The 12,515-nt window shown below is 42.0% G+C and overlaps 1 protein-coding gene across 8 annotated transcripts in view; it reads left to right on the plus strand.

Moving 5' to 3' along the window:
- LOC122431664 (SLAM family member 5-like) overlaps positions 1–10,920 on the plus strand; it is a 28,669-nt gene extending 17,749 nt beyond the window's left edge. For 4 of the 8 annotated variants that reach the window (XM_043452949.1, XM_043452940.1, XM_043452968.1 and 1 more), the window contains 4 exons: positions 5,713–6,009; positions 7,598–7,726; positions 7,926–8,011; positions 8,285–10,920. In XM_043452949.1, coding sequence (XP_043308884.1) covers positions 5,713–6,009; positions 7,598–7,726; positions 7,926–8,011; positions 8,285–8,377 — 605 coding nt within the window. In that variant the 3' untranslated portion in view covers positions 8,378–10,920. The other 4 variants (XR_006266593.1, XM_043452994.1, XM_043452983.1 and 1 more) reach the window with 4 other exon arrangements.
- Positions 10,921–12,515: the final 1,595 nt, after the last annotated feature.

Genomic DNA, 12,515 nt, shown 5'->3' on the forward strand with positions numbered 1-12,515 from the left:
CATTCCAGGATGTCTGGCTCTATGTGAGTGATCACACCATTGTGATTATCTGGGTTTAGGGTAGCTTTACTCATAATCACTCCAAACTAGCAACAACCAAGATGTTTTGCTAAAAGACAATTATCAAAAACAAATGAAATTTTTAAAAGCTATGTTATATCTATACAATGGAATTCTAGTTGGCAATTAAAGTAACATACTTGATGCATGCAACAGATGGATGAATCATAAATGTGTTTTTTTTTCATAAATGTACTTTTACAAGTGAAAAAAGCCACATCCAAAAGACATGGGTCTTTTTGAATTATGGTTTTCTTGGGTGTGTGCCCAGTAGTGGAATTGCTGGGTCATATGATAGTTGTATTTATAGTTTTTAGGGAATCTCCATACTGTTCTCCATAGTGGTTGCATCAATTTACATTCCCACCAACCATGCAAGTTCTCCACACCCTCTCCAGAATTTATTTTCTGTAGATTTTTTATGATGGTCCTTCTGACCTGTGTGAGGTGATACCTCATGACAGTTTTGAGTTGCATTTCTCTAGTAATGAGCAAAGTTCAGCATCTTTTCATGTGTTTCTTGGTCATGCGTATGTCTTCTTTGCAGAAACATGTATTTAGGTCTTCTGCCGTTTTTTGATTGATTTTTTTTCAGCTGCATGAGCTGCTTGTATATTTTGAAGATTAGTCTTTTCTTGCTTCATTTGCAAATATTTTCTCCCATTCTGAGGGCTTTTTTCATCTTGATTGTGGTTTCCTTTGCTGTGCAAAAGCTTTTAAGTTTAATTAGGTCCCATTTATTTATAATTGTCATTTTGTTTAATTGTTTTCTATTTTGTAGTTATTTTGTCCCATTCTTCCTCCCTTACTGTCTTCCCTTGCAATTTGATGATTTTTCTATATTAATGTGCTTTGATTTCTTTCTCTTATTCTTGCATGTATCTTTTTTAGGTATACTTTTTGTGGTTACCATGCAGCTTAGATAAAACATATTTATAATAGCCTATTTTGAACAACTAATTTAATTTCAATCACATACAAAAACTCTGCACTTTTACTTCTACCCACACACAGACATATTTTATGTTATTATGTCACAATTTAAATTTTTTTATATCTTGTACTCATTAACATATGTTTCTATTATAGTTATTCTGAATACTTTTGTCTTTAACTGTTATATCAAAGTTAAAAAGTGACATGCACCATAATTACATATTATTGCAACATTGCATATTATATTTAACTATATTGTCAGTGATACTTATACTTTTATATTATTTTATATGCTTTTAGCATTTTTTTATTTCAACATTAAGAGCTCCCTTTGGCATATCTTATAAGTGAGGTTTAAATGATGAAAAACTGTCTCAATTTTTGCTTGTCTTGTAGAGTCATTATCTCTTCTTCTTTTTTAAAGGACTTTCTTACAAGGTGTAATAATCTTGGTTGCCAGTGGGGTTTTTTCAGTACTTTGAATACATCATTCCATTCTTCCTTGGTCTATAAGGTTTCTGCTGAGAAATCTGGTGATTTTTTTTTTTTTTTTTTTTTTGATGAGCGAACAGTTTAGAGTGTCACTAACAGGAAACAGACAGTAGCACTATTAAAATCATAACTTGTAGCAATTTGCAATTCATTCACATTTCGCAGTAGATGCCCCCTCCTTTCAGCCTATGTTGACTATTACCAGTGAAATACACTATAGCAACCACTAATTGAGCATTCCCAGTGTGCCATGAGCTTTAAAAGCGTTCTATGACTGAACATTTAAACAGAACTTCCTATATGCCAGACACTGTTCTCAGCACTTTATATGTATTAACTTAGTCCTCACAAAAATCCCATGAGGTAAGTACTATTATTATCACATTTTTCAGATGAGAAAACTGAGATGCAGTGAGTTTAGACAATTTCTCCAGGATCATATATCTAATTAAGGGAGAGGGCAAAAGTTCAAAATCCTTGCAAGTCTGTTCCACAGTTCATACTCTCAATTCTTACCTCATAATCGTATCTTCAAAATATCTCCAAGAAATATATGCTGTAATTCTCTCTTTCTATAAGTAAGGAAATTGAGGTTTAGAATGCTTAAGTGATTTCTGTAATCACCCAGCCAGGAAGTGGCAGAGCCTGGACCCAGAGCACTAGCCTTTCTGATCCCCGAAGCCTAGAGGCCAGAGGTTTATGTGGTTTATTGGCTCTTAATAATCATTCTTCCTAAATGAATATTAGGTCATATATCTAAATGACTGCTGAGTTCTAGACACTGTGCAGGCAAAGACTAAATGGCCCCGCCCTTCCAAGAGCTTGCATTATAGCTACAGAAGTTCTGATGTTGAAGCTGTCATTCAGGTATGTAGAGAGGCTAAACAAATGACATCTTCCCCATGCTTTTTTGTCACCTGCAAAGACTTCTGGTGGCTGGTGGCTGTAACTATGATTGTAGAAAAGAATACTGACCATACCCCTTACTCAGTCAAAAGTATCTCTCATAATAAAGGGATACTTTTGTCAATGCTAATTACCAAACTCTCCAAGCCATGTCATGTTGCTTAAAGCAATTGTCAACAAATTTTTATGGCAGTCTCACTTTCTTCTGCCCATTCTGAGTGAAAATCCTTCTGCATCTCCCCCACTCTGGCCTTAATGGTGCACCACTTCTAGAGGTGACCATGCTCGAGAACTCAATAATAGTACTAAGAGACATTAACAAAACATCTAAGGACATGAACACTGTCTTGTTGGTAACCTCAAGAATAACCTTCCTGACTCTGCTGCTATTGGCCATGGGATCTCTGTTTACTCAATTTGGGTGTGCCTAAGTGTCCTCTTTCACTAGAGTATCTTTCACTAGAGTTTTTGTAATAAGCTAATACATGTAAAGCTCTTAAAACAACCCTGGAGGATTGATGACCATAGGTGTTAGCTGGTGCTGCTATTTCTTCTCTTCGCCCTTCTCCATCCTCCTCCTTCTTTTCCTCCTCTTCCTTTGATGATATTCTTATAGAGATTCCCTTGTATATGATGCTTTTCTCTTGCTATATTCAAAAGTCTGTCTTTCTCTTTGACTTTTGAATATTCAATTATTACATGTCTTGACTTACACTTCTTTGATTAAACCATCATGGAACCTTCGGGCTTCATGAATCTGAATGTACATTTACTTGCCCAAACTTAGGAATTTTTCAGCCATAATTTCTTTAAATAAGCTTTCTACTTTTTTTCTTTGTCTTCTCTTTGGAACTCCCATAATGTGTGTATTGATTTTCCTGTGGTATCCCATAAACTTTTTTCACTCTTTTTACTTTTCCTGCCCTGACCGTATAATTTCAAATGCTCTATCTTTGACTTTGCTGGTTGTTTCTTATGCTTGATCAAGTCTGCTGATGAGACCCTTTATTGAATTTTTAACACAGTCATATCTTTAGTTCCAGAATTTCTGTTTGGTTCTTCTGAATGGTTCCCATCTCTGTGTTGGACTTCTCATTTTGGTCACAAATTGTTTTCCAAATTTTACTTAGTGGTCTGTCTGTGTTATTTGGTAGCTTGCTGAGCTTATTTAACATTATTATATTGAATTCTTTGTTAGGCATTTTCTAGATCTCTATTTCTTTGAGGTTTGTTATTGGAGTTAGTTTTGCTCCTTTGGTATTGCCATGTTTCCCTGATCCTCCATTCTAGTAGCCTTGCACTGGTGTCTGTGTATTTGAATAAGCAGTCTCTTCTTCCAGTATTTTAGAGCTGGCTTTGGGGGGTGGGGGGGGGAGCAGGGAGACATTCACTGTAAAGCTCAACAAAATGTGAGGCTTCAGCTGTAGAGGCATGTGGGATGCTGGCTGCAGGAGTAAGTGAGGTTCTGGGTATAGGGTTGCATTGACCACCATCTGTGGGTATATGTGAGAAATGGTTTTCAGGGCCATGTGTCCCAGCTGCTGCAATCCCCTTCCAGTTACATTTGTTTGGTAAAGAACCCACCTGCCAATGCAGGAGACATAAGAGATGTGGGTTCGATCCCTGGATTGGGAAGATCCCCTGGAGAAGGGCATGGCAGTCCAGTCCAGTATTCTTGCCTGGAGAATCCCATGGACAGAGGAGCCTAGTGGGCTACAGTCCATAGGTTTGCAAAGAGTCTGACACAACTGAAGTGACTTAGCACACATGCATGCACCTTTGAATAATGTCCTCACTGTTCTGGGTGCAGTGAGACAGAAGCCAGCTTCCCAGGCAGTGTCTCACAAATTATGGGGAAGCTAGACTGTCACTTCATTCCCTCTTTCTCCTGTGGGAAAAGTCACAGTCTAGAGGCATCTCTCTCAGCACTGAGTCATGCTGGCGTGGGATCAAGGTGATGAGGTAAAGTGAAACTGTTCTTCTTACACTTGCCCTGTGGCTGAACTAGGATTTTTGGTTCATCAAAGTGCTGGAATCCCCCAACTGAACTCTGAAGATCTCATAGAGGTATTTCTGACCATGGATAGTTATTAAATCATATGCCTTGGCATCTTGCTGGCATCCGTGCCTTCTTTCTCTTTCAAGGAAACTTATGGTTGCATTTTGCCCATCCAGATATTTCAGAATAATCTCACTATTTTAAGGTCAACTGATTAGCAGCCTTAATTCTATCTGCTACCTTAATTCCCCTTTTTCATGTAATGTAACATAGCCACAGGTTCCAGGGATTAAGACACGGACATCTTTGAGGGGCTATTATTCTATCATGATTTGGAAATTCAAGTGTAGTTATTATCCCCTGTACACTGTCTTCTTGCTCAGAGCCAATCCATTAATGGTCTCACTCAGAAAAGACACCACAATTTAGCTCCTAAATGCTACATAAAGCATAGGGAAAGTTTACACTGCAATGCTTCTTAAGGAACCCATGTAGTGAACACTGTCTTTTTCTAAAGATCCTCCCTGAATAGGGAAATATCCTTCTATGGAGAAGACAACTCATAAGTCCCTGTGGGATTTCTAAGGCAGCTTGTAAATCTATCACTTTTCTTCCTGTCTATACCACAAGTTCAGTGGCATATTCTAACCACATATGGAATTGTCATTCCTAGTTGCTACCACTGCATCTCCCACAAATGTCTCTCTACTTTTGGAAGCCTAGTGCCTTTCTCTGGCCTTCTAGAACTAACCAGATGTCCTTCCCCATAAGAGCTGTGCTGCCCCATGCTTCATCTCAGCTGGAGACACGGGTCATGAACCAGAACAAGCTCTTCTGTCTCAAGTTCACAAGCTTCTTTCTCTTCTAGGAAAAATCCAATTTTTAAAAAATCATAGGCCCTAAGAAAATGGAATCCAAATTTTATTTTCTTGTGGATGATTCTTAAGTCTTGTGAAATCTAGTGAAATTACATAGGGCCTAACCCAATGGCCCCACTCCAAGCTCTTGGTGAATATTTAGCGTTAGGAAAATTATGTTTTAAGTATAAAATGCACCCACTTTCTTTATAGGAGAAGGAAATGGCAACCCATTCCAATGTTCTTGCCTGGAAAATTCCATGGACAGAGGTGACTGGCAGGCTACAGTCCATGGGATCGCAGAGAGTCAGACATGACTGAGCGACTATCACTTGCTCACTCACTTTCTTTATAAGGCTTCCTTACACACCTTGGCTACAATGAGGTAATAGATATTAAACTGTGGCATGCAATGTTTTCCACAGCTGTGAAGTTTTATTCTTTTGTTGCCTCCTACCACAGAGCCTGTGCCCTTTCCCCAGATTCTGATGGGGTCAGCATCCATCACACCAGACCGGTGCAACGTCACCCTGGAGTGCAGAGCCTCTGGGGCCACAGAAGACCTGAATGTGACCTGGGAGAACAAGGGCCTCCCCGAAGAATGGGAGCAGAGAAGGACATTAGAACCAGCCTCCAACTCACGCATCCTGGCTGTCAGCTTGCCTACAGACCAGTCCAATGTCAGCCTCGTCTGTGTGGTCAGCAACCCAGTGGGAAATAAAACTGCCTCCTTCGACCTTGGGAAAGTCTGCGTCCATGGTGAGTGCAATCTGCCAGAGGGGAGAGGCACTCTCAGACCTCAGATAGCACTGAGGCCTGGGGGTTCAGAGCTTTTCTTCCCACCATTTTGTTAGCATTGCTTTCTATCTGGCCACTTCATACTGGAGTCTAGGGAAAACATCCAACTTATTTTTGCTTTTCAGCATGTCTCACATCCGTGACCTACTCTAAACTGCTTGCCCCTGCTAGTCCAAGTAGTAGTTTTGAGTACCTCTCTCCACCACTATCCAACATTCATTGTGCATTCAGCATGGTCTTTAGGAAAGTAATCACACTGGGTCATTTGTGGCTTTTCTTCAAGTCTGACTTCCATGACTTCCTGTGGGATATCCTAGAGGGGCTCAGAGGCTCCTCTGTCCACATTTCTGATCTTATTTATACACTTACCACTGAATTTCTTGTTTGTTGTTCCAGAATGTGCCTTGCTTTTGCAAGTTTTTGCACCTCTGGACATGTTGTTTCCTTGACCATCAGCCCTTCTTCACCCTGTGTCCTCGACCTCCTGTTTTACTCTTCGTGGAAGATTCTCCTCAGCCACTGCAGATATGTGGGCATGTGAAAATGCATTCACACCCTACGATAGGCCCCATGATTGGTCTAAAAATCTGCTAATTTGTCTAAAAACCTACTGATGTCTTGAAATTTTAATAATTTTTTAACAAGGAGTCTGCCTTTTCATTTTGCACAGAGCCCAGCAATAATGTAGCCATCCTGCCTTCAGGCATTGACTCCCTCTGGGTGTCTGTGGCCACCCCCATACTGAGTGGTGATTATCTGTTTTGGATTTGTCTCCTCCATGGTCAGGAGCACTATAAAGGCAGGAGCCACGTTTTGTTCTCCTTTGAATCCCTGTGCAAGCACAAGCTTCTGGCCAAAGTTTATGTAATCAAAGTTGCATTGAATGAATGAATAACCTTATCCTGTGTGCGGTCTCACTGTCTGTAAACCATCCTTCATGATTTGGTGCAGGGGTCTGAAATTTCAGGATCACTTAAAACATCTGTTAATTGGACCTCTCTACCACAAGGCTAGAGTGTCAGGTAATTTTCAATACTCAGCATTACCCACAAACCCTCACTAATCCCCCTCACCAATATCTTGTTCCCTGCCCAGTCCTGCCTGCTGCAATAAGGTGCTGGCAACTCCCAGGGGCTGCCATTTCCCAAATGTGGTATCCCTCCTTCCTGGAATACTGTGCCCACCTTGAATATCTGGGAAACTGCTACTCATCACTCAAGGTCAGTTTATGCATCAGCTCCTCTGGGAGGCCTTCCCTGAGGACCTCTGTGCAATGGGTAAAGCTCTGTTCTACTGCAATCCCTCTGTCTAGCAGACTGATATTTTCTCAGGCCTCTCCACCCCATCTTACTCATCTCAGTACCCCTTGTCACCAAGCAGGAGCTTAGGACCTGGTTGAAGGAATGAAACTGCTATACTCCTCCCTCTTCAGCTTCTGAACCAGGACTCTTTAGACTTCTCCACCTGTTGTCTATCTTCCTTTGGCAATGAATATCTCAAGTTCTCTCTTGACTTTAACTTATTTGCCCTCTGTGTTTGAGGAAAACAGATTCATCCAACCAGGCCAATACTAACCTCTGGCCAGGCATCCTTGGGGCAGTTGCAGCTGTGTTATTGATCCTCGGAGGTGGACTGTACCTTTGGAAGACACGTAGGAAGAAGATGGAGACTGGAAGAGGCAGGTTGCCCTTCTCCTTCCATGCCCACATACCTCTCTTTCTCACTGTATTCTTGATATCGTTTCTCCTACAGTTTGTTGCCTGGGAATGTCCCTGCAGAGGGTTTAGTAGGTCTGGCCATGGTCTGTGTCCATAGCAGTGGATGAGGGTACAGTTTTCCAAGGCTCAGATTCAAGCTCCACTCTGCCTGTCTCTCAGGTGCAAGATCACAAGATGATGATGATGACGATAGCAGCCAGTATGCAGAGCTGAGCCAGCAGGAATCTCAACAGAGCTCGAACAAGGTGAGAGCTGGGCGCTGTGCTCTCCCAGGTCTCTCACTGCCTGGCCTGGGTTTGTCAAATCTTGTCACTGATGTTTCTGTTCCTACTGCCTCTTTAACACTTTCCAGGCCATCAACAGTGTTAACTAAGAAAATTTGCACTTGGGATCAATATAATGCTGGCCACGTAGGGGAATTCATAAGCATTGCATGTCATCCACTGGTTCTATTCTGGTCCTTCTAGGGCTCCTCTATCCCTCAGCCATTTCAGGAACCCTTTGTCTTGCATTCCCAGGTTATCAGAGAACAGCATCTGAAAGAAAGGATACCTCTCTCTACTATCTACAGTGAGGTCTGTAAGCCAGGTCATGCTGTGAAGATAATTTAATTGGAGGAAACAGAAGAACTGACATTCCTAGGACACCTCCACCAGGAGCTTGATCCCTGCAGACACCTGCCTCTTCCACCTCTCTGGTCCAGTTCCAACGGCCTTTAGTTTGCTGTATTCTGATCCTCCTGACCACCGTTACCTGGACCTATGTGGTCCTACAACTTCCTCTGATGCCCCTCCAAGCTGCCTCCCACTCAGGATCCTCACAGTTGCAGAACAAGCCCTCCTCCTCTGCCATTGATTCAACTTCTGACCCCTCTCTTCTTGAAGCTTCCCAAAGAGGACCTTCCTGACTGTGTTAATCCCCACAGCCTCTGGTGTGTGGTTGGTGTGTGTCTTTCTGAGAACCCGATTCCAAGCATGGGGACTGTGTGGAGATGGTCCATGCCACAGAGGAAGGAGTTAGGACCTTGGTGTTGGATGCTGAGTTGGGGGTCCATGGAGGCAGCACATATAGGTGGGAGCCCACAGAGGACTGGCCTGAGGCTTTCTCTGTGCCTCACATGGGGCGAAGTCTGTGTGCCCCACAGTACACTTGTATTGGGAAGAGTGTGTAGTGTACATTATATACCTTATTCTTGGCTACTTGTGTTCACCTGGACTTTGGCCTCAACTCGGCCCAAGGGCCCCAAACCCACCTTCCTTTAAAGTTGAAAGAGGAATCTGTACCCCTTCACCCCCTTCCAAGACTTATGTTTCTCAGAAAAGAATCCTAGGACCTCAAAGTCAGGAGTTGCATTCTTAGAAAAATAGCTCCAGCCTGTCACTTTCTTGGATAGGAGTACTTGGTCATGAAGATGGATGTCAGTATCCTCCGACCATCCTTGATGAGGCTTCCAGGGGATAGGAAGAGTAAATTTTGTGGGAAGATCTGAACCAGACCTCTCCAGTTGCTTCTATTGAAGAGTCCTGCTGGCTTCGGTCTCTAGGTCAGCCTCTTTTTTACTCACTCACATCCCTCTGTCGGGAATGATGGTTCTCTTTCCCTGCTCCTTGCTCCCACCCCTCACTACTGGAACCCTACCATCCTGCCCAAAGCCCTCTTCCTAACCACATGTTTCATGATGCTTTTCTGGTTCACAGAGGTTTAGACATGGTCTCTCCTATACTGACCTTTTCAAACACATGACTGAGGCCCTGCCACAGTCAGCCGTGAGATTGCTCATGAGTCTTCCCTGCTAGATTCACCTAGGGCTTCCTCAGGAGGGTATTGGGGCCACAGGAAACCAGTGCCAAGGAGACAAGGACACGCCCCTCTGTCTGTGAAAGGTCTAAGCAACACTTCTTCCTAACTCCCAGGGGGACACAGCAAACTGAGCCCCAAACAAGAGATTGCTGAAGATTTTTCTGGTAGTGAATCTACAGGGAATCAAAGATAGACATGATGACCTCCAGCAACCCCACCTGTCCCGGAGGTTGGAGGCAGGGATATCCCCACTCCACCAATAGCCTCACACTGCCCGAAGACCTGTTTCAGCCACACTTTGGTGTGGGGGAGCTTATCCTTTCTCTGGAGGTCCTCACCTCTTGGAAGCCCCTGCTTCCTGCCTTTGGCCCCAGCTCTTGGGTCAGAAGTGGGCTCAATCTAGTACTGTGAGCTGCTGTGGCTTCTCATCTGGCCCAGATTCCTGGGTCACTTGGTTCTCCTCCTTGCTCAGCTCAGTTCAGCTGCCTCATATCTGCCTTCAGACTGTATAAACGTGGTCCCTGCTGAGGGCCTGAGCATTGTGAGCAATACTAAGAGCCTGCTGGATGGTGAACAGGTGAGGGAGGAGGGGGGGATCTGTAATAGGACACCATTTCTGATCTCCTGTCCCTCAGGTGGAGCAGAAAACTGAGGGAGAGATAGGCTCCATCTCCTCATGGACATCTCAGGTAACTGATCATGGCTGGGCATCAGTGCCCATAAGCCCAAGAGCATTGTAAGATGGGACCATCCAGTAGCCATTCCCACCCCACCAAAATTAGAAAAAGATAAAATGAAGGGACCTGGTTTCTTCTGAACCTGTAATGAACCAGGGTTTGTTCCATGCATTTTAGAAATATTATTCTTCTAATTCTTACAATTACACTCTAAGGTTGGTATTATTATTCCTATTGTGCAGGACAGAAAACCAATATCTCAAACTAGTTGGTGGTACAGCAAAACCTTAATCTAACAAAGTTCATAGCTTACCCCTTCAGCATTAGTCACTGAAGACCTTGGAATTCTCGAGTATTCAGGTGGGAATATCCTCCAATTTTTTTCTCTCCCAAGGATCCCAGACTCTGACTGAGGTGCCTTAGTATCCTCACTGATATGGAGCAGCTGGTAGTTAAAAAGGAATTACTCCTGAAGTAGACAATGTGGCCTTGGTGGGTGGGAAACATAGAATGAGAGACCTTGACTTCTGATGCAGATGAGACATTTTAAGGGAAGACATTTCTGCCCCTTGGGTCTCGGTCTTTCCTTGTAAGGTATGTGTGGATGTCATCACCTCATCTTCAGACCAGCTTCCCTTTTGCAATGTTATTCATAAAATCATTCAACATTCAATAAACTTTCCGTAAGTCTCTCATTTATGCCTTTAGAAATTCTGTGAGCCATACATTTTCGGATAGCAGCCAACAATATTGTAAAGTAATTAGCCTCCAACTAATAAAAATAAATTAAAAAAATAAAGTGTGAAAAAAAATTCTGTGAGCAAATATCTCTATCATACAGATGAAGACATATAATCCACAGATATTAAGTACTTCCACAAAGTCTCCTGAGTGTAAATGGTTTGTGTCACAGGGAATCATAATTTCATTCATTTTGACTCCTTTTCCCTCATCCCAGACACCCAACCAATCACCATGTGCCTTTGAGATAATCCTCATTAAGTTTCTTGTATTCCATTCTCTTATTCTTTTAACCACATTGTCTACCTAAAATATCTATTACTTACATGACATCTTCATTTGGATGTCTAGAATGTTTAAATTTGAACTCGCTAAGCATACTTTCCATATACACCCAGTCAGTAAATATTACCTCTCTCCTTCCTTTTGTTCTGGCTACCAAACCTTGGTGTCACCCTTGACTTCATTCTTTTTTTATACCCCAAACTCTCTCATTAAATACTGATTATCTTTTCATGGTATATATAAACACATACACATAATATAACTACCTCTCACTACCCACTTGATCCAATATGACCATCATCTCTTGTCTGCACTACTGCAGTAGTCTCACAGTCTCTCTGTTTCTGTTCTTGGTCCCTTAAGGACTATTCACAAAATACCATCAAGAGTATCAAGTATCAGGATCCCTGCAAGCATGTTTCGTTTCATTACTCCTTAGCTGAGTATTCTTCTTTCACTCCCACTTTTCCTGTAAGGCCATACACCACCTGACCCCATCTCCCACACTCCCTTCTTTCCTTAATTCACTCTAGGGCAACTGGGCTTTTTGCTATACCTTTAACACAGCAGTCATGCTCCTGCCTCAGAGTCTTTGTTTCTGCCTAGAATTCTCTTATTCCAGCATCTATATGTCTCATCCCCTTACTTTCTTCAAGTCTTTGCACAAATTTTGTCTTCCTATCCCCCCTATTTAATACTGCATCCTTTAATACTCCTCACTCCTTCCTGATCTGTTTTATCTATAGCACTCATCATAAGATTGAGGCAAGATGTACCTAATCTAGGCTGTCCTCTAGAACAAGTGTGCAAGTCAAGTCGCAAAAAGTAACCTGCAAATGCTAGTATACAGATATCATTATTATTCCCAGGAAACTGCAACACTGATAAGTTAATAAACTTGCCCCAGGTCACATAGCTATTAAGTGGGCAGACCTATGATTCAAATGTTGGAGTCAGATTCTAAGGTCCCTGATCTTGACTACTACATTATATTGACTAAATAAATTATAGTCTATCTACATGAAGGGATACTATTTAGGAATAAAAATAGTAAAGTACATCTTTATATATTTAAACTGAACAGGGTCTATGAACATTAAATGTTCTAACCTATGTTGATTCCTTATAGTACAATTTTTAGTTCAGAAGAAAAAATGCATGAACACAGTGAGATATTGAACAAATATTTTTTTAAAAAGAACCAAACAGAACTGAAAAACATAACTGAACTAAAAATTACACTATA

The sequence above is a fragment of the Cervus canadensis genome, chromosome 2 (assembly GCF_019320065.1).
Source record: "Cervus canadensis isolate Bull #8, Minnesota chromosome 2, ASM1932006v1, whole genome shotgun sequence".
In the NCBI taxonomy this organism is placed as follows: Eukaryota; Metazoa; Chordata; class Mammalia; order Artiodactyla; family Cervidae; genus Cervus; species Cervus canadensis.